This window comes from Salvelinus namaycush, chromosome 21 (assembly GCF_016432855.1).
Source record: "Salvelinus namaycush isolate Seneca chromosome 21, SaNama_1.0, whole genome shotgun sequence".
Classification (NCBI taxonomy): Eukaryota; Metazoa; Chordata; class Actinopteri; order Salmoniformes; family Salmonidae; genus Salvelinus; species Salvelinus namaycush.
The window spans coordinates 20,661,782-20,684,393 of NC_052327.1; the positions used below are offsets into that span (position 1 = coordinate 20,661,782).

The 22,612-nt window shown below is 46.7% G+C and overlaps 1 protein-coding gene across 7 annotated transcripts in view; it reads left to right on the top strand.

The window, feature by feature from the left end:
- Positions 1-924: 924 nt before the first annotated feature.
- The window catches only part of LOC120066171 (A-kinase anchor protein 13-like), a 55,393-nt gene continuing 33,705 nt past the window's right edge, over positions 925-22,612 (top strand). For 6 of the 7 annotated variants that reach the window (XM_039017340.1, XM_039017342.1, XM_039017343.1 and 3 more), the window contains exons 1-4: positions 925-1,286; positions 4,287-4,482; positions 4,799-7,115; positions 9,762-9,841. In XM_039017340.1, the coding sequence (XP_038873268.1) occupies positions 988-1,286; positions 4,287-4,482; positions 4,799-7,115; positions 9,762-9,841 (2,892 nt within the window). In that variant the 5' untranslated portion in view covers positions 925-987. The remainder of the gene's footprint in view (positions 1,287-4,286; positions 4,483-4,798; positions 7,116-9,761; positions 9,842-22,612) is intronic. The other variant, XM_039017346.1, reaches the window with a different exon arrangement.

Sequence of the window (22,612 nt, forward strand, 5' to 3'; positions counted from 1 at the left end):
CCTGCCATTGTATGCACGTTTTGTATTGTATTGAGTATGTCTGTCAGTGTGATGCAATAGAGTACGTGTTTCTTCTTTTAGTTCATTTTTCTCTGACAGCATTTCACAGGAAAATGAGACAAGAAAACCTTCTACTCTGGTCTGCTCTGATGTGCAGCAGTCATTCAAATGATCTGCTTCAAACATAGACTCCTGGTGTCAGACCTGGTGCAAACGGTGTTAAATTAGCACCCTCAGCTCCGCTACGACTTAATCCCCAACTCCTCAGTACCGGATTACGTTTCTAGTAGGACTCCTTTTTGTGCAACACCTCTTTTTATGGGGGCTCCAAATTGGTTTGTTGAATTCCCAGTGGGCCGTTGAAACCAGGGCAGTCTCTTTCCCAGCCTCTCATTAACCAAAGTAGAACAATCCTCCCACTGTGTGTCTTTGTACTGCTGGGATAGTAATGGCGACCGCCCGGTCGACAAGGCTCTCTGCTCTCAGAATAGAGCCTTCTGTAACATTGCAGATAATCTCCTAATACACCATTGTGAGTTGTCTTGCGTTGGGAGAAAGTCTCCATACGACTTAATTACCCACACTGAAATGGGACTGTAGCTGTATGGTTTGTAGTAAAAGACACACCTCCATGTCAGGCCTTCCTGCTGGTTCAGTGTGTATTGAAGCAGAGGATCAGCAGTCTGACCAGTGGGAGGGGTGTGTGAGAGGGAAATAGGGGGCGGGGTTATTAGACACATGACTCAGACAGGACGGTGGGTCACACAGGTTAGGAGGGCGGGACTCTGACAGGGCTATCACTTCAGGCTTATAGCAAAGGTGGGAGGAGTTAGGGAGAGGAGAGAGAGGGAGGCGCTCGGCCCGTGCATGCCTGAAAATGCACTTAGGGATTTACACGTGAACATACTGCACTGCCAAACAGGTTACTGATCACAGAGGGGCAGAGTAAACACGTCGGCTATTAAGCAGAAGCTGGAGTGTTGTTGGATGCCTGCTGGCAGCACATCGTTGCATGTGTGCCGTGTTCTAGTGAGAGGACTGGAACTGTTGACCGTCGCTGAGCCCAGTGTAAACCTCCCTCCCTCCCTGTCGTGTCCAGCTGAGCCCGGTCCACACGAGACCCTCCTGCACTTTGCGGCTCGGCGCGGGCTGCGGAAGGTGGCCTTGTTCCTGCTCCAGCAGCCAGGAGGTAGAGAGGCTCTCAGACTGCCCAACAAGCAGGGCTCTACACCAGTCAGCGTGGCAGAGAAGAGGGGCCACGACCAGCTACAGCAGCTCTTCACTGGGTAAGTACTCACCTGGGTCCCATCCTATATACTTCACACAGGGCCTACATATGAACAACCTTTACTACAGTAGTGATAACCTTCAGATACACGATTATTATGCTTCTATAGGAGTAAGCTAGCTAGCCAGTCATTTCTACTACCTCGGGGACGTGTGAAAGAAAAGCAGAAACGGTGTCTTCATAATATATTCTGCTGTTTTCAGAATGTTATCTGTGAATGAAATGCACAACCCTCTCCACAGCATTTAATTGCTCTCAACATGGTCACGTCGTTAGGTAGCTCTTCGCCGCCCTTTTCGTTAACACATACCCTTGCATTCCTACAGATGAATAGGCAAGAATTTCAAGCGAGCTCATTAGGATTTGGGATCCAAACCAGCGAGAGGTGTCTTTATGTAACCGTGGGAATGGGAACAGCTCTGGTTAGTTAGGAGCTGGGGATGTTGAAATGTGTTTGGAGTGTTTGGGGAACACAGAGACAAGCAGACAGACCAAGGATGAACTCTGCAGCTTCGCTCCGAACTGCTGCTGTCAGCACAGAGTCCAACGCTATATGCACTTTGTTAAGTACGTCAAGCCAGACCAGTATGGCTCGTCTTCCTGGGACAAAAATCACAAAATGTACCTAGCTGGCGCCTCACGATGGCATACATTTGACGTCCGTTTTTTTTTTTTTGTACTGTTTTAGAATCAGGAGGGACAGCTCGTATGCTACTCTGTGTTCTCACAGGCTGTACCAGCTGTATGGGATTGGTTACCAGTGCTCTCAAACATCTGAGCTATAAAATAACACAAGAAAAAAAATCACCCAGCCAACATTTTGGTTTCAAAACTAGACCAATGTTAACTCAGCAGCCCCAGTAGGTTACTTCCCCCAAACACAGATGACAGATTTACCACTGAAAAAGTCGTAGTGAAGATGGTGGGAAACAGTGGTTTCATGGAACTACTATACAAACTGCATTTCCAGTTTATCTAATAGAGATAATTTGCTCCCAGCCACAGCCTCAACTAGCACCTCACCAAACGAGTTTGCTTACCTGCTTACCATCAGTGTCGTCCGTGACACAGTGGTGATTTGTTCTCCATCTGAGCGCATACGGTTGACCTCATTACAGAGTTCACCAGAGGTCACTTATCACTCTCTATGACATTGAGGTTCAGATGTCACCCAGTCCCAGACAGGGACCTGCGTGGAACAGTTGTGACCGGGTCATAGGGACACTCTCAGGCACCAACACTGCATGGTGTCTCTCTGTCTGCGTCACACAGACTGCTTTGCTGTCCCCTGGGTCAACGGTCTCTGTCGGGTCTCTTTCGGCCTGGTTTGGTGGAGGCTTTGACACCCGATCACCGTCAGAGAGAGAGAGAGAGAGCAGCACTGGCGGGAGCTCCTCAGAGGCACTGTGTGTGTTACAGAGGAGAACAAAGCAACTGTTTTCACTAGACTAGACCAGGGATTTCTCCTTACCCACTCTTCCTGCTCTTCCTCGTCTGAATGTAGCAGTTAGACCAGTCACATAGACACCAACCCATGTTCATCTCTCTAATGTTGCTTGGTGTAGTTGGGGAGGCTGTTGTTCGGTGTAGTTTTCGGGAGTGTATTTAAAGATTCCTGAAATGAGTTAAGCTGGGAGTGGAGAGATTGAGTCACCTGGCTTCTGACGTTAAATGCTCTGAGACAGGATTAGTTCAGGTCAGGGACAGCCGGCGGTTTATTTGGCACAGGAGAACAGTTAGGTGTCATGGCTGAATCCCAACAGCATAGTTGTGTACATTCCACCCGCTGGCTGTAGAAATAAGCTGGTTAGGTCATATACCATTAATAAAGGAATAAAAAAATAAAAAATTATAGTACAGTTATCTTCATGGCAACTGTGTGTTGTTAAAAGCTCTCTCCCCTGGCTCCTGAGCTTGAGGCTGGGTCCTGGCTGCATTCAGGTTCCCTACTCAGGTCCCACAACGTGGCTCTGTTCTGTTCTTCCCCCGTGCCGTGTCCTGCCTTTCATTCCCCAGTGAATGATGTTAGGGGGTTGCCATGGAGACCCATTCAGCCCTGTGCTGGCACCGAGCGCCAAGAGGCAGGTGAGAACAGCCTCTGATCTCATCGCTCCTGCAGACCAAGGCTCAAATACTATTTCCAACCATTGAGTTTTTGCTCTAGCCTGCTTGGAGTGGGATATGGAGCAGGGTTTTGGAACTATTCTATTGGTCCGTTAAGCCAGGCAAGCTCAATCAAGCACGGCATAAAGTATTGGAAATTATTTCAAATAGTATTTGAACCCAGGTCTGCACTCCTGTCCCAGGGGCTGCATGGGGCTAGAGGGGTACGATCTTACTCATCCCATCCATTTACTGAATGACTCCCTCATGCCCTTTGTTTCCATCAGATTGTTTTGGTTTTGTGTCCTTCTCACCGGAGCTTACCAGTGGTGACATCATCACCCCTGAGTTGATTAGAGTCAGTTCCACTCATTGTGAGAGAGTAGAACAGATGACTCAACCCAGGCAGAGAGAGACTCACACCTAGAGCCAGCTCAACAGGACAGTACACTACTAAAGTCCCTCCCAGGATGTTGCCATTACAAGAGGCGTTTAGAATAGGTTCATGCAGAAAACGTCATTTTAGCACGGCTATGATTGATCTCTTTGTTTTTTGTTCCTCTTTGTAACTCAGTAGAACTGGTTTCACTGGTGGAGGAGATTAGAAAGGGAGAAGTGGTGTTTACTTTTTCAATTCCACCGATATCATAGAACAATTCATTAAATACCAGTTCTCTGATTGAGATAGAAGTAGCAATGAAGCTGACCAGCTTGGTGGTGAGGTCGGCGGTGGAATGGTGAAAGGTTGGTCTCCGGTGCCTACCCTGGGAATGAACCTGTGGGTCACAATAGCTGATATAATATGGGCGTAGGTAGTGCTGCTGAATGCTGAGTCAATGCTGAGTGCTTTGGCTACCTCCGCTCTGACCAGGTGTGTTCTGTTTGTGTTGAGCAGGGTTGAGACCTCGCCGGACACCCGGATAAAGGCAGAGGAGAGGCAGTGTTACCCAGGAGGCCGAGCGCTGCAGCACCACCCTAGACTGAACACCTACACCCTGACGGTGGACACGGTGCCAGGGAAAACTCCGCCCAGCCTGCAGGGAGAGGTGGAGGAGCTACAGAAACTCATCCGCTCACACAGAGACAACAAGGTGAGCTATAGAACTCTGCATTTAACTCCGTCTGCTTTCAACTCTGTCTGCTGTCTCACTTTGTTGCTTTGAACTATGACTTACTTGCCGTATTCTCATACACTAAGTAATCTCAGAACCCAGAATCAAATCTTCTGGCCAGCTAGCTAGCCTATTGTAAGTTACCTGTGGGTTTTGTTTGCTCTGAACATTTTGTGCATGTCTTATCTTGACATGAAGTGAAGATCTCTGTGTGTAATGTGTGATGTATAATGTGTGTATTTGACGTTTAATTAATGGGACAATTATTCACCCTGCATTTCTGTTTGTACTGTAGGGAGATCATGTGTTCCAGCAGCAGTCACCAGACGAGCTAAACAGTACAGCAGGATCCAGCGACATCAGCAACACGTCAGCGCACACAGCTTTACACCCCCAACACAGCCATGCCCACCTCGCGGGAGGGGCGTGGCCTTGTCCGAACGGCCAGCCAGAGGAAGGGGAGGCGGGCCCTGCTCAGGCAGCAGTAAAGGACTCTGTGAAGGCGTTAGATAAAAGAAGTGAAGCTGCAGCACAGCGGCGGAAGAGGGAGGGTGAGACTCAAGCTTTCAGCACACCGTCCTGTGGAAACCAGCAGGAGGAAGCTGATAGAGAGAGGACAGGCGTAATCACTGCCAGGCAGAGCAGCAAGGCAGGGCGCCGTAAAAGGAACAAGGAAGAGAGAGAGAAGAGGAGAGCAGAGACTGAGACGGGCGATAAGGCTGCTGCTTTTCCGACGACGGTTACGCCAGCCATGGGCCACGCACAGTCCCAGGAACACCCGGAACACCCGGAAGCCAAGCATTGGCCCCTGGAGACTGGGGAGAGGAGTACAGGCAATAGCAGTAGCAGCTGTGGGGACACGAGTGCTCAAAAGACTATGGAAAGGCAGGGGGAGCCTGACAACATCGAGGAGATGGATTGTAGAGCACCCTGGGCTCAGATAGTGGCTGGGACTCCTGTGGAGAACGGGCAGCACGGCGGACATGGCGGCGAGCTGGAGGTGGAGTACGCGGAAGCCGCCTCTGAATGTACTCTGCAGACAATGACAGGAGCTGTGAGCCGCTATCAGGCACAGGCTGCACAGTCACAAGACCCCGAACAAAGACAGGAAATCACCACAGCGCTGACGAGTTATTCTGAGGAGCATGATTTGGCCAATAACAGGAGCCAGACCCGGGGGTCTGAGACTGAAAGAGGTGGTGATTGTGGCGGTACACACGAGAGAAAGAGAGAGGCAGGAAACCCCGGCCAACAGGCTAACTGTAGCACTGAGTCAGCCAGCAGCCGAAGTGGAGAGACTGACACAAACAGCATGAAGCAGAGCCCCAGTATGACAGAGGGAGAAAGCGAGAGCAGCCGTTCACACGGACCCAGTAGCGTTACAGCACCAGAGCCCAGTGAGCAGGTCCTGGATCAGACGGCGGAGGGCACAGTGGAGGTAGTGGTACCACCACCACAGCATAACCAGGACGGTGCCCACAGCCAGGGCCACGAGGCTGGGCAGGAATGGGAGGAACAGGCGTCCACCGACTCAGCCAGAAGGACAGCTGAGGTTGTAGAGAGGCCGAGCGTAGAGAAGTGGACCATGGGGCCACAACACTCTGATGATGTCACAGACCTCACACCCTCTTGTGAGGAGGAGGAACTCGTCCAGTCGGATAGTTGCTCCGCAGACAAACTGTCTGAAGAGGGGACAGTCACAGGAGAGGAGACCCCTGCAAAGAAGAAGGTGTCTGTACAGTGGGCATCGTTAGAAGAGGCAGACTCTCTGCCGTGTAGGGAGGAGATAGCAGCTACAGCTGTAGCAGTGGTGGCCATAGCAGTAGCAGCTGCTGTAGCAAACATAGAACAAGGCAACTCCAACTCAATGCTGGAGGCAAGCCGTGTACCGGAGGCTGTTGACAGCCAGAGTGAGCATCAGACTGGACCCAAAGACACTGCACCAAGGTCAGCGGTCACTGTGTCTGAGGCCACTGAGACCCTTACCTTGGACGGGGGTCCTATTGTCTCACCTGGAGAGTTACAGGGGGATGTGATGGACAAGAACCCCTCAAAGGGAGAGGATGAGCCTCATCTTCTACAAGGAGAGGAGAGCAGTGACCTATCCGAAGCCAGACCTGGGAATGAGAATGAAGTTGAGGCCAGACTAGCAGGCCTGAGTCTGACCCAGGGAGAGAGTGTAGAAGCCAGCAGAGAGTGTGGAGACTCCCACCCTCAGACAGACATGTTGTTACATGATGAAAGGGCTGTGGACAGACAGAGCGATGAGGTCATCACATCCTCCTCCACTATCTCCCCAGAGAGATCCTCAGAGCTGACACATCAGGAGGCTATTCCAGAGAGACCGGCCACACCTGCAGATTTACATACAGCCAGTGACTCTGACAGTGGTACGGCCCAGAGTCCAGAGCTGACTTCCCTCTCGGAGCTAGACAGTAAAACAGGCCCGGGTGAGGAGAAGCACAGCTTCTCAGTGGAAGTAGACGGTGGATTGTCCTTGGGCCTGCAGTCCCCAGACACACTGGCCAGCCTGGATGGAGTGAGTGAGAGAATGCTGGATACTAAAGTGGAGTGTTCTGAAGCTTTGAGACCACTTGACAATTCTGTGAAAGGTAAGGCCACACAATGATAAAACAATGGTAACTGCCCATGGCCCTTTTATAGCTTGATCTTGCTATGCTTTTGCTTTGCTCACCTGTAGATTCTTTAATATAGATGAAGAAGAAGAAACCATTTATTTTAAACATTTCATTCAAGGATTCATAAGTAGGCATTTCACAGTAAGGTCTATAGACCTGTTGTATTCGGCGCATGTGACAAATACACTTTGATTTGATGAGTTAGTAGAGTTGGGATGAAAAAATGAAAATTACAGACATCGACACTGCCTTCTTCCTACCGAAGCATTTCGCTTATGTCGGGGATTTCGCTACACAACGCTCCTGTGGATTGTTCTAAAACCATTATTTGGTCAACGGTAATAGCCTATGCATTATGTCGACTCATGTTCTGAAAGTATCTGTCCCAGTTCAGCTGTCGGAGGAGGGGAGAAGCTCAAGCATATGACCGTTACTCAAAATGCAATTGCGGGAAAAATACCGTTTTCAAAAGCAGCTACTGTTGTTCTAGTTTTTTTCCCCCACAAGGAAACTGGTTAGGGGATTGTGGATCTGTTTCTGTCCGTTAGTACGTTAGCATGTTTGTACGTTAGCCACAGACAACATCTCAGACAACACAGGGCCGATTTTGTTAAAATTTAGGTGAATGACGTGTCGTGCAATAGAGAGCCGGCATTTACAAAATGATACTGCTTGGCCCAAGGGGGGCGCTGCATCATTCGTGGGAGATAACATGTTTACTGTTGTTGATTTATCATTATCGCCAAAGAATTTTCAATTTATCCATTTTTTTGGTTCATATCGTCCAGCTGCACTAGTTAGTACAAGCTCAAATTCAAGTAGATTTGGGTCATGAGGAAAATCTGAAGCTCACTTTTCATGTACATAAACCCTTTACTATATATCCTCTACTTTATATCCCAGCTGCTAAATTCAGGCCTGGTGTGCATTTTTGGCGTCTTTCTTAACTGCACCGTCTTTTCTGTGTGAGCACACTGTCGTATGATTCTGAGCATGTGACCATTAGTTCAGCTATGCCTGAGCTTTTACTGTTGCTAAACGGGGATAGGCTGTCATTTGTCATGGCATTCTGTGGAGGTTGAACCACAGAATATTTACCTCAAAACAGAATGTAGATTATATTGAAATGTAACTTTTAACACATTTTGTCAGCTATACCATGTAAATTATAGAAGCTTGATTTTCAGGAGAAACATTATATGAGACTCTCTGGCTAGGCTTGGGCAGTATCCAGATTGTCATACCTTCATACAGACCTTGTGCCATACCGGGATATTCCGTAATACCAGCACTGAACAAAAGGGGCGTTATTTTCAAACAACACTTAGCGTCTGTATTCCGAAGGTTAGCAATGCTAACAAGTACATGTAAAATTACATAGAGGATGCTAACTAAATGCTAACGAGCGCAATGTGAACATTTTATACAGTCTCTGACCTAAACTATTTGCAGGACAGACATCCCAACTCATAAAGTTTTACAATGAGATCAGAAATGCTACTCGCAGTTTACTCCAAGCACAAAACAAATATTAGACAGCAAGGCTCTTGATCCAGGAGGGGATTTTCTGCTGTTAGGATTTTGGAAGAAGCTAACCAACCACTTAGCTAGATAGCTAACTAGATACTAAATTAGCGAACAAAATGCACAACTGCAGAGCATTTAGCACATTTTAGCCCGTTACCTTAATAGTTATAAGATATCTAGCTGGCAAACATTTAGTTGTGAATTCCATACGTAAGTAGTTCGCCTGACGCGTGCTGCACAACAGTGAGAGACTCACAAGGCTCCGGTCTTTCGTCGTTGTGTGCTTATAAAGAAACACCACATGACTGGGGATTACCGGTAAACTTCATAATGAAAGATTATGTGGCAGATGTACATTAAGATTGCGATCTTCTTTATCTCCTAACCTATATAACAAGTTGACTGCAGGGATTTACTTTAAGTACAGTAGCTTTAAATATGAGAATTTATTCAAAAACTTCAGAGAAATTGTTTAAACGGTATTGAAAAAACATCCTGTGGCTATTTCCAAATACCCCGGTATATATGGTATACCACCCAAGCCTATCTCTGGCCTCTCGTCCCTGAGTCAGTCTGAAAAGGTCAAAGGCTCCATGTCAGTCATCTAGAGAGCTGTGTGATTGTGAATGGGGTTGTGTGTGTGTATTTACGTATCCAAGCAGCAGTACAATGATCTCACCAGACCTTACAGTAGGCTCTGAAAATAAAGGTATCCTTCCACTCAGAGCCTTCCCTGTCTTGGCAGTCTGTGAGCACATGGCTACACCCAGGCCTTTTCCTGTCTGGATGGGAATATGGAGCAGAATAGATCCTCTGATTCTACACTGATGTAGTATAAATAGAGATCATTGTCCTCTCTTCATGCATGACAGCTTGTTTATTGTTGCTTTTCTAACGGTTGTCAAGGCATATGCTGTTTATACATTAGATACTACTGGTATGATTCATTATTTTGAGTTCATATTTTGAACTTGAGTTGAAATGAAGTTTTCATTTACGGAGAGGATTCTGTGTTAGTTTGTTCATAGGGTCAAAGGGTTAGGTTCCGTATTTGTCTGTGTCATACCTGTGTCATACTGTATCACTCCCCAGACAAAGACACGGTCTGTCCAGCCCAGGGAGAAGAGAAGGGAAAGAAGGAATCTCTCGAATACACGGAAGACTCTACACTGGTGAGTTAACGTTTCAAGTGTCAAAGTTTATTCTCCACGTGCACACGTGGAAAACAGTACAGGGAAGTTGATACTTTGAGAGCTCATTGTCAACAATGCAGTGATAGTAATAATAGTATAGACAATAATAGAAAAAATAGAAAACATATAAAAATTAAGACATAAATTAACAGACGCCTCACAAGTCCTCAACTGGCAGCTTCATTAAATAGTACCCTCAAAACATCAGTCTCAAAGGTTAACAGTGAAGAGGTGACTCCGGGACGCTCGCCTTTTAGGCAGAGTTGCAAAGAAAAAGCCATATCTCAGACTGGCCAATAAAAAGAAAAGATTAAGATGGGCAAAAGAACACAGACACTGGACAGAGGAACTCTGCCTAGAAGGCCAGTATCCCGGAGTCGCCTCTTCACTGTTGACGTTGGTGTTTTGCGGGTACTTTTTAATGAAGCTGCCAGTTGAGGACTTGTGAGGCATCTGTTCCTCAAACTAGACACTCTAATGTACTTGTCCTCTTGCTCAGTTGTGCACCGGAGCCTCCCACTCCTTTTTCTATTCTGGTTAGAGACAGTTTGCGCTGTTCTGTGAAGGGAGTAGTACACAACATTGTATGATATCTTCAGTTTCTTGGCAATTTCTCACATGGAATAGCCTTCATTTCTCAGAACAAGAACAGACTGACGAGTTTCAGAAGAAAGTTCTTTGTTTCTGGCCATTTTGAACCTGTAATCGAACCCACAAGTGCTGATGCTCCAGATACTCAACTAGTCTAAAAAAGGCCAGTTTTATTGCTTCTTTAATCAGCATTACAGTTTTCAGCTGTGCTAACGTAATTGCAAAATGGTTTCCTAATGATCAATTAGCCTTTTAAAATGATAAACTTGGATTAGCTAACACAACGTGCCATTGGAACACAGGAGTGATGGTTGCTGATAATGGACCTCTGTACGCCTATGTAGATATTCCATTCAAAATCAGCCGTTTCCAGCCTAAATAGTCACTTACAACATTAACAATGTATTTCTGATCAATTTGATGTTATTTTAATGGACAAAAAATTAGCTTTTCTTTCAAAAACAAGGACATTTCTAAGTGACCCCAAACTTTTGAACGGTGGTGTAGATGTAAACAGGAGTAGTAGTGACCAGTAGCAGAATAAATACATATATACTAAATGTAAAAGCAATCCATAATCAATGAACAGCAGCGTAATGGTAGTAATACACCTAGTCAATAATCATTAATATCATTATATCACGTTCATGTTTTTATCAATTTACAGATCGAAAAACTCTTGGTACTCTAATGATTTGGAACAGAAGTAAAACTCTGACTCCTGTCCCCACAAATCAGTTGAAGTCACATATAGTCTGATTAATGTAACATTTTTCATGACTGGGAGATCATTTGTTTCTGGGAAGCGATTATCTTATCGCTGTTCCATGCCAAGCATTCCCACCTGACCTCACTAAATAAACCCTTTTTTTTCATGTTGTTAGCGTTCACTTTTGGGAAAGTCCGTACAAACATGACGCACTTCTCGGCCTGACAAGCTGAACTCTGCCTTCTAAAGGTCAGGTGGGCAGATATGGGAAAGCTGTGGCCACGTGTGTGTGTGTGTGTGTGTGTGTGTGTGTGTGTGTGTGTGTGTGTGTGTGTGTGTGTGTGTGTGTGTGTGTGTGTGTGTGTGTGTGTGTGTGTGTGTGTGTGTGTGTGTGTGCGCACGCACGCGCGTGCGCCCTACCTTGTTTAACCAGGAGGAGAGAAAAATAAAAGATGACCTCACCGTCTCTTCTCTCCCCTGAGAGGAGTGATATGAGGGGTGAGAAACAAGCCGTAGAGAGGGAGGCAGAGATAACACAGTCCCACTGACAGTAGCTGCAGCAGCAGTGTGAAGACAGAGAGGAAGGAAGGAAGTGTCTGATTAGCAGCAGGAGACATCCACACCAGCAGGTCAGGGCACTGCTCTCCCACGCAGCTCTAGAAGCCCACCTTTTCCTATGGGAAGCCATATTGTTTCCTACCGTTGTCATTCTCTGTTTCTGACTACCTGGTTCTGAAAGGTGACCTTCTATTGTATAGTAGGTCTTGTGTTATGGTGAGGGACTGACCGTGCAGTTGTGGGCAGGCATCCTCTGTGATTTTCTTTGTGATTCTCTATAATTTTCTTGGGTTGTTTTGTGTGGTGCGGAATTGTCAGCATAGTCCACAGGGCCTATGTGACTGAGATGATGTCATACTGTATGCTTCAGCCATGTCATATCTCTGTTGCGATCACGCCGCAATCTGCAGGCAACTTTCTTCTGGTATGATAATTGTCTTCATGCAAGAAGGATTAGGTGTATTGTTTAGCGGTGATTTAGTTCTGCAATTCACCCCCCTCTTGTGAATGTGGCTAAGCTGTGCTGCTTATCTGGAGAGTGGCATGTAGACAGGGCCACTGTCACTGCTCTCTCTTGGCCAGACTCCCTCTGTACTTCATTGTTAGCCTTTGAGAGGAATTACACTGTAACTCTGGAGGACTGTCTTATAAGAAGCTCACCAGGTAAAACACAACAGCCAGCCAGACAGCCTGCCAGCCAGCCAGAAGTCTGTGGCACGTAAACCACATACGTCTCAGAGGAGAAGAATGTTTCAAAACTCTTTTATGAAGATCTTTTTCAGCGTACTGAGTCTAGTTTCAGTTAGAGAATTAAGAGGCAATGTAGTGTACTCTTTGAATGTCTATCAGAGTCAGACACTGGATGGAACCAAGGCTGTGGGTACCACAACACTTAGTACGAGGATCAGGGTACATCTGATTTTTAATGTCAGTTAGAAAATAGAAACAGAGTTTGTAGACATGATGTATACAGTAACTGACTGATTGGCTCTGAAAAGCCAACTGCCATTTACTCCTGAGGTGCTGACCTGTTGCACCCTCGACAACCACTGTGATTATTATTATCTGACCCTGCTGGTCATCTGAGCGTTTGAACATCTTGGCCATGTTCTGTTATAATCTCCACTTGGCACAGCCAGAAGAGGACTGGCCACCCCTCAGAGCCTGGTTCCTCTCTAGGTTTCTTCCTAGGTTCTGGCCTTTCATGGGAGTTTGTCCTAGCCACTGTGATTCTACATCTGCATTGCTTGCTGTTTGGGGTGTTAGGCTGGGTTTCTGTACAGCACTTTGTGACATCGGCTGATGTGAAAAAGGGCTTTAGAAATAAATGCGATTGATTGATTGACTATGAGACAGCTGAAGATTGGGTGCAGTGCAGGACTCATTCATGTCTTCCTATTAGCAGCTGTTGAAGGTCCATGCCGGGGCCTGCTCCACTCAGTGCTCTTCCACCTGAAACAAATATCTGCCAGTGCCAGCCAGTGAGAGTGAAAGCAGATGCCATTTCTCAGATCCTTTCAGTCTAATTCAGTTTGCTCCAGCAGTGTTCCTCATTGTTCTGTTGATGGAATCACGTCATTGATGTCCGCCTCGCTGATTATGACAACCTGTCAGAGAGACAACCTGTGAGCTGTTACAGAGTGGAGGAGCTGCATGGAATAATAATTTGGTGCTAACGTTAGTCGCCAGGAGAGGGCAGTCTAACATCAACTGGAGCCGCATTTTGGTCGACGGACTCCGCACCAGAGGTCTGTTTGAACGTGTTTGATGGCCGAAGTTTTCAACGATAAATAGAGAATGTATACAAAACAACGTAGAGCACTACAGTTCAGAATTAGCCTCGACATTACATTGCTATAAAGTGTGATGCAGAATGTTTGGTTAATTGATTTGTATGAATGCAACACAGCTTTTAGTGTCAATGAGTTTGTGTGAGGTACAGTTGAGTAATCTTCGTAAAACAACTGCGAGTACTGCAGAGAGCAGCCAGGAAAGGAGGAAGTCCTGACAGACTGTGCTGCTGCTGCCTGCCAAAACCATAATGAATGTTCCTGCCAGCTCTGTGTGTCCTCAGGCACCCTCTAGTGTTGTGTTCTGGTATAACTACCTTCCGATGTGTACTGCATTTCAAACGGTTAACAAGAAAAATACAGATTACATAAAAAATATATTTTTGCCAGAAAGTTTGGTTCAGTAATATATTGCCTGTCTTAATCTTGCAGAGGCATGCTTAACAGCCTGCATTCTAGTCAGGAATTGTGATGGTTTATGATTTTTGAGTTTTCACAGGTTACCAAACCAAGCATGATGAGACTGTTATAAATCTTCCACTCCTACCTACTGCAGTGGAATGGGCTGCCTGGGCACTGTAGGTCCTGAGGCTGCTCGGTGCATAAAAGGAAGGATATTTTCCTCCATATTGTTTGGTTTGGGGGAAAGCAGGGGGTAGCTAGTTGCGGTGAATTCTTCAGTGAGTCTGTTCATCGCTCACTGAATCTGACTAGGGTGGGTCTGGCTGTCTGTGTGTCTCTTTACCCATGTCCCTATTCCTTCCCATTCATCCTCCTCTCTGGTATCTCTTCCCCTCCCTCTGTAGTTGTACAGCAGGATATGAGGACACACGCAACCGTGCAGTTTGTTCCTCTCTCTCTCTCTACCTAGGTGCTGTTGACTACAGGTCCGATACCAGCCCAGAACTCCATAGGTGCCCAGTCTCAGACCCTCTGTGTATGAGAATAGAAGCCAGTCCTTTGTTAGCACAAAGAGAGGCTGGAAGAAATCATGAAGTATTGATCAAATCCCCCCCCCCCCTCCGTAGTGGTTTTAACCAATGAGAATTGCCATTCTAGAAAAGTCCCCTAAACATGATTAGCATGTCACGTATCTGGGTCTGTTGTTTTCCTCCCATAATGTTACAAGCCGTGCCCTGGGGAATAGTAGGAATTGGGGCAAGTTGCTCTTGTTTCCAGGGGTTGTGTTTCGTTCCACTCAGCTGCCCAGACGTGTTAAGACCGAAGGAGCCCCAACCCTCTCTTTCTCTCTCTCTCTCTCTCTCTCTCTCTCTCTCTCTCTCTCTCTCTCTCTCTCTCTCCGTCTCTCGCTCCCCCCTCTCTCTCCCCCTCTCTCTCTCTCTCTCTCTCTCTGTCTCTGTCTCTCGCTCCCCCCCCCTCTCTCTCCCCCCTCTCTCTCTCTCTCTCTCTGTGTGTGCGCGTCATGTGGACAGTTTGTAATGGTTGCCATGGTTCCAACTGTTTGTCCGTTCCATTGATGACTGTCTGCAGATGTGGAGTTTTTTTTCCCTGCTCAAGTGTTTCACACAGAGGACACTTCTGCTTTCTCCTCAGCTTCGGCACCCAGGGTTTGAGAACATGTTACACGCATTGAGATTCCAATTCTAAGTGATACGCTTGGGGTGTTTTTGATCATGAGGACCATGTTTATACTTGAATAAAGATAGAAAACATATGATTTTAATTCCTAAAGATATTGTCCTTATTAGCAGTGTTATTACATCAAACCTATGGGACAAGCTACAGCAGTTGACTATGTCTCTAGTTATAGTTTATCTTATCTGTTCCTCCTCACTGCACAGTGTGTAGGAGAGCATCCCTCTTCTGGAGCCAGCCAGTATGCAGGTCATGCATCACAGTGGCTTCTCTCGTGGCTGGCTGCCTTATCAGCCTGTTTCCATAGACACTCTCTACCTGCCGCTCAGCATCACAGCACCCACTGGGTACAGCTGTTCAACTCGTCGCCACACGGAGAAACGGGGGGGAGAGGAAATAGATGCAGATTGACGAGAGGATAAGAGGAGTTGAAATTTAAGAATTGGAAAATGGAAAAGAGATGAATAGGGGAAAGGAGAGAGAAAAAAACGTCAGTGAAAGAGAGGAGAGGAGGGAGGAGTGTGTGTGAGAGAGGGAGAAGGAAAAGAAGGGAGGGTCAGACTGAGGGGCTGGTTCTGTGAGCAGATGTGGGAAGAGTTGCTCATTTCCCCCAAACTTCACAAAGGACTCCACAAGCCTGAGCTTCATGTTGGAATCTAGCGCCTTTCTGTTAATAACCACTACTTTTCACTGCCTGGAAAGATGTACGAGCGACACAAGCGGAGGTATAGTCTGCGTGGAAAGGGGGAGAGAACAGTGGATGTCGTTTTGATAAAGGTACGAATGGACAGAGAATCTTTTTACTTGCCACATGTGTGAGAGAGCGCTCTACGCCTGTGGATGTGGTCATGGAAGAGAGAAAAAATACAGGCTGTAGGTTTTCTTAGCAAATTTCATGACGTGTTTTCATCTAGCCTTTCTTCTCTGCTGTATCCGCGTGGTAACAACTGAGATTTCACATCTACACTGGGAAGATGACTGTCACCTTTCGTGTAACGGGAGAGTAATTTACTCTCTTTGTGTGTGTTAGTATTTGTCCGGATGTGTCTAATTTTTAGCCGTTCTTCAGTGTGTGCTCAAGAGGTGTGGAGTGTTTGTGAGCCGTTATTAGGTGGGCTCACTGACAGCCTTGAGGAGTGTGCTCTCAGGGTGGACTTTGTCTTTGGATGGAGAATGAAGGCCTGCTGGCCAGATCTCAGGAAGTGGTCCATGCTCTTTTCTCTCTCTTTCTTTCTTTCTCTCTCTCCCTCTCTCTATCTTTCTCTCGCTCTTTATTTCTCTTTCTCCCTCTCCCTTTCTTTCTCTGTCTCCTCTCGCTCCCTCCTCCTCTCAATCTCTTTCTCTCTCTGTTTACTTTGGATGACACTTCGTCTGTGTGCAAAGTGTGAGTCACGGCATACAATGCTAGGATTCTGAATGTGATGCATATTCTGCTGTCTGTGCGTGTCGGGATTGTATATAATTTATGTAAACTTTGTGTAAATTCCTCTGTCTGTGTTCTGTCTCCAAATGTTGTCTATTACTAGTGGCACCATATCTGATTTTGATCAGTTTTGCCTCAAGTATCACGTCAAAGCCTGCCTCATCTAGCTCAACAGATTCATTCGATCAGATCCTGTTTTTCCACAGAGACACACAGCTACAAGTTCCGAACTCAGGAAAACCCTGAATTTGTGTTCTGCGAAACACAATGGCACGGCGGTGCTTTCAGCATAAGGCAAGGGAGGTGTTTCAGTGACGTGACAAATCAGTGCTCCACCAAACCGCTCAGGTTTAAGTCATATTTTCAGCATCTCTTCACCACCACTTTGAGCATCTCTCTGTACTTTAGCTTGGTGGGACTGGGAACAGCGCTGTAATTCCAGTGGAATGTGGCATGTGGGCTCTGGGTTGGTGAATATATATATATATATATTTATTTACTGGTAAGGAAGGACACTGTATCTATCTGAGAGAGCCCAGACCAAAGCAGAGCATGTTGGAGCGCTTGGACAGAGTAGAGTGGCCTGTGGATTTGAGGTTTGTGATAAGAGGCCAGGCTGCATCTCTGGGGCCAGGCGTCAGGCTCTATCTTTGTGCATGGGACCTGGGAATTCTCCCCTCTGCTCTCCATCATCTCTGGGTGTCAGAACCCAGGCCAGACTAGTTTTGGACAGGCATGAGGCTGGACTAGATTCGGATGGCTTCAATACAGAGGGGAAGAGATCTGCTTAGGAGATGACTTTTTCCTAAAGGATGTCATTATGCACAGGTTTGTTATATTTCAAAGGGAATAGACAAGATGGTCCATATTAGATGGCCCTATTGCAATTCCACCCCAAAAATGAAGATGAATTGTGGTCAGATCAAATCTCCCCTTCCTTAGCCTTGGTCCTCCCTCTCAGGCTGTGTGTTGTGTTCCCTGAAGGGCGAGGAGGGCAGAGTGAACTTGGTGACAGATAGACCAGGGTAGAGCGTCTTTCGAGTCCAACTCCTGGGAGAAAACATGTCTGAAATGTTTTTCTCCAGTTATGTCTCTGCTTCAGAATAACTCCACCTATTCCAAGGGCGTGTATTGATTGTTTGGGCCTAAATTAAGCTTGGCAGTGTTGTTGTTTCTGTCTGCACTGTAAGTACTGTAGCAAAGCACTTAAATGTAGCTCTCTCCAAGGACATTCCTCTCCCTTGCTGTGCCTCTGAGTCATGCCAGACATTGGCTGTCACTGTGGAAAGTGCAAGTCTGAAGTCTGCCATTCTTTATATTGGGTTTATTTTCACCAGGGACTTCCTTCTCAACCCACATGTATCCATTTATAGCTGATCATCTCCTTTTCCCAGGCAGCGCAGGAGACTGATCTACTAGGCAGCGCAGGAGACTGATCTACTAGGCAGCGCAGGAGACTGATCTACTAGGCAGCGCAGGAGACTGATCTACTAGGCAGCGCAGGAGACTGATCTACTAGGCAGCGCAGGAGACTGATCTACTAGGTAGCGCAGGAGACTGATCTACTAGGTAGCGCAGGAGACTGATCTACTAGGCAGCGCAGGAGACTGATCTACTAGGTAGCGCAGGAGACTGATCTACTAGGCAGCGCAGGAGACTGATCTACTATACAGCGCAGGAGACTGATCTACTAGGCAGCGCAGGAGACTGATCTACTAGGCAGCGCAGGAGACTGATCTACTAGGCAGTGCAGGAGACTGATCTACTAGGCAGCGCAGGAGACTGGAGACTGATCTACTAGACAGCGCAGGAGATGGATCTACTAGACAGGGCAGGAGACTGATCTACTAGGCAGCGCAGGAGACTGATCTACTAGGCAGCGCAGGAGACTGAACTACTAGGCAGCGCAGGAGACTGATCTACTAGGCAGCGCAGGAGACGGATCTACTAGGCAGCGCAGGAGACAGGAGACTGATCTACTAGGCAGCGCAGGAGACTGATCTACTAGGCAGCGCAGGAGACTGGAGACTGATCTACTAGGCAGCGCAGGAGACTGGAGACTGATCTACTAGGCAGCGCAGGAGACTGATCTACTAGGCAGCGCAGGAGACTGGAGACTGATCTACTAGGCAGCGCAGGAGACTGATCTACTAGGCAGCGCAGGAGACTGGAGACTGATCTACTAGGCAGCGCAGGAGACAGGAGACTGATCTACTAGGCAGCGCAGGAGACTGATCTACTAGGCAGCGCAGGAGACTGGAGACTGATCTACTAGACAGCGCAGGAGACTGGAGACTGATCTACTAGGCAGCGCAGGAGACAGGAGACTGATCTACTAGGCAGCGCAGGAGACTGACCTACTAGGCAGCGCAGGAGACTGGAGACTGATCTACTAGACAGCGCAGGAGACTGGAGACTGATCTACTAGGCAGCGCAGGAGACTGGAGACTGATCTACTAGACAGCGCAGGAGACTGGAGACTGATCTACTAGGCAGCACAGGAGACAGGAGACTGATCTACTAGGCAGCGCAGGAGACTGACCTACTAGGCAGCGCAGGAGACTGGAGACTGATCTACTAGACAGCGCAGGAGACTGGAGACTGATCTACTAGGCAGCGCAGGAGACTGGAGACTGATCTACTAGGCAGCGCAGGAGACAGGAGACTGATCTACTAGGCAGCGCAGGAGACTGACCTACTAGGCAGCGCAGGAGACAGGAGACTGATCTACTAGACAGCGCAGGAGACTGGAGACTGATCTACTAGGCAGCGCAGGAGACTGGAGACTGATCTACTAGACAGCGCAGGAGACTGGAGACTGATCTACTAGACAGCGCAGGAGACTGGAGACTGATCTACTAGGCAGCGCAGGAGACTGGAGACTGATCTACTAGGCAGCGCAGGAGACAGATCTACTAGGCAGCGCAGGAGACTGATCTACAATATAAATGCATGCGCTCATCTACGTTTGTACCAGTGACAATTGTAGAATAGAATGAAATAGATTTGAACAAAAACAAACTATTATCCATTGTTGGATAAGAAGGGAAATGTGTCCATACCTGAACATGTTGTGTACGATATGTACACGTGTTCTATATTGTACGTTACATGTGTTTGTCTGGTGTGTGTGTCTGCTGGGCTTCTGGAGGATAAGAGTGTAGTGTTCTCCCTCCGCCCAGCGCTGCAGGGCACACAGAGGCTGCTCAGTGCTGCACTGGGCTGTAGGCAGGCCCATCAATGAGGCCTTGTGCATTGTCCACTAGCCACTTTAAGACTGTACAGAACCCTGGTAAAGAAGCCCCCTGCCCCCACATTCTACTAGTGGGGGAAAGACAATTAACCACAAGCCTGGGGAAATCCACATGTTTTCACATTCCCTACAGAGGAGAAACATGTACACATAGACTTTGTTCTCTCACCCACTCCTTCTCTTTCCCACTCCTCCCTCTCTCTCTCTCTCACGCACACAGAACAAAAATGCGTATGGTCTTTAATGAGTTTAATGCTTTTAAATATAATGAACTTTTACAAGACTCAATCAGTTCTGCCATCAAGTCAGTTGTCACTAATAATGAACGTCAGTGCACTTGTCTTTATTGCTCAAGAAAGCAGTGGAATTACTCCATAACTTAATCGTCAAGTCATAAATCAAAGTAACCAATGGATCCTTTGTTCAGGGTTTCTTAATAGTTCCATTGTACTGTCTGTTTTATTCTCCGGCCACTCTGTCTGCTAAACCGTTTAGTCCAGACAGATAACTGACTGACTGATATATTTCCACTATAACAAAAATATCCCAACCTTCTTCAGCTTTCCTTTCTTGGTGGTGGAAACCAAATAGACAATGAACTAGAATTTTCTACTTCATCATGTTTGACCCCGTAACCTACAAGTCTGTCCTTTTTGAGAATGTACTGTATGGTGTCTGTTTGAGCCTTCGGAGCGGAGATATACTGAGCTACCTCTGAGGTTTATGTGTTCTGTATTTGATATCTCTTGATTACCGTCGCTCTGAAAATTAGCACAAACTAATTGCAAAATCACGTGTACGCTGTTAGCTAAATGCTAACGAGATTAAAAACAAACATAACCTAATTGCAAAGACAGGCAAATCCATCTCATAAAGCTATATATAAGCGTAGCTTGTAGCTACCGAATGTAATTTTCGGTGAGTGGGGACATTTACAAGCGAAAGTGAAATTGTGCAAAGTTGTGATGTATGCTTTTCTGAAGGACAAAAACACGAAGAAAGCACAGGGGAAAAATGGCAACTGTAGAGAGAACTGATCCAGAGGTCTTTGACTTCTGGCAGAAAGCCATTATAAGACATCTGATGGCAAACATTTAGTTGTGAATTGCATACAGCACAATTGTAACTTCATCACCTTCTGCGCTCTGCACAAGAGACTCGCCAATAGATATAGAACGCTATGGACGGTCTCCCGTTGTGCTAACGCTTTCTCCCGTTGTGCTAACGCTAACGCTTTCTCCCGTTGTGCTAATGCTTTCTCCCGTTGTGCTAATGCTTTCTCCCGTTGTGCTAACGCTTTCTCCCGTTGTGCTAACGCTAACGCTTTCTCCCGTTGTGCTAATGCTTTCTCCCGTTGTGCTAATGCTTTCTCCCGTTGTGCTAACGCTTTCTCCCGTTGTGCTGACGCTAACGCTTTCTCCCGTTGTGCTAATGCTTTCTCCCGTTGTGCTAATGCTTTCTCCCGTTGTGCTAACGCTAACGCTTTCTCCCGTTGTGCTAACGTGTTCTCCAGTTGTGCTAATAATAATGCTTTCTCCCGTTGTGCTATTTACAAACAAACACGTGACTGGCTCAACTGAGGAACTACAGTAAGCTTCATAATATTTGTGACAGGTGAAATTAAGAATGAAATCTGCTTTATCTCTTAAGAAATTGCACAAGTTGACTGCTGGTAATAACTTAAAAAGTAGCTACAAATATTCAAATGTATTTAAAAACTTAAAATAAATAGTTTTGACGCTATTTACATTTTTCCAAATAACCCGGTATACGGTATATACAGTATACCTCCCCAAGCCTAGTCAACACTAAGGCCATCTATAGGTGATAAAGGAATGGTAAAGGCCTTAAAGTATCCTCTGTTTTGTGATAAACTATGCTTATGTCCTGACGTGGGTAATCTGTAAGTGATAAAAACATGTTAAGGAGAATACAAGATCTGACTGTAGGCCATCTGTAAGTGATAAAAACATGTTGAGATGTGACCGTGGGTGGTCTGTCTATCTGACCATGGGTTGTGTATTGTGATAAAGCCATTGTGTGGTCTGAGAGGACAGTATCTCTAGGTCACTTGTCCGTATTGTCCCCCTGGTCTGGTTCTGAGCAGCAGCAGCTGTGTGATTGGACGGACACAGAGAGGGGCGACGCCCACACAACCTTGTGTCACGACACTGAGACCCTGTCCCTCTGAGCAGGGGCGGAACAATAAGGCCCTGTATCAGCAGCCGTGTGTGTGTGAGGGGAGAATTTCCTGGATACACACACAAACACCTCAACATACACACACGCACACACACACACACACACACACACACACATGCAGTCACAATTGCATGCACGAGTACATTCGCATATGCACTCATGTAAACACACTCGCACACACACACGCAAGCAGGCACACACACACTTATTACAAACACACGTACATGAACACATGTACAAGGCGTGGGAGGATTGGCTCTGTAGTTGGCGACCTGATCACATGATGAGTGGTCTGCCAATGGGTGTGATGTCTGGGGCTGATGATGGATGATGAGGAACAGACGGTGAGCTGTATGAATCTACTCTCTGTCCTCATGGAAGTCTCCATGGCCAAGTTCTCAATAAACCCCTCCCTGGAGAAGTGTAAATGTTGTTGTTAGAGAAGTGTCGTTGTTGTAGTTAGAGAAGTGTCGTTGTTGTAGTTAGAGAAGTGTCATTGTTGTAGTTAGAGAAGTGTCGTTGTTGTAGTTGGAGAAGTGTCGTTGTTGTAGTTGGAGAAGTGTCGTTGTAGTTAGAGAAGTGTAGTTGTTGTAGTTAGAGAAGTGTAAATGTTGTTAGAGAAGTGTCG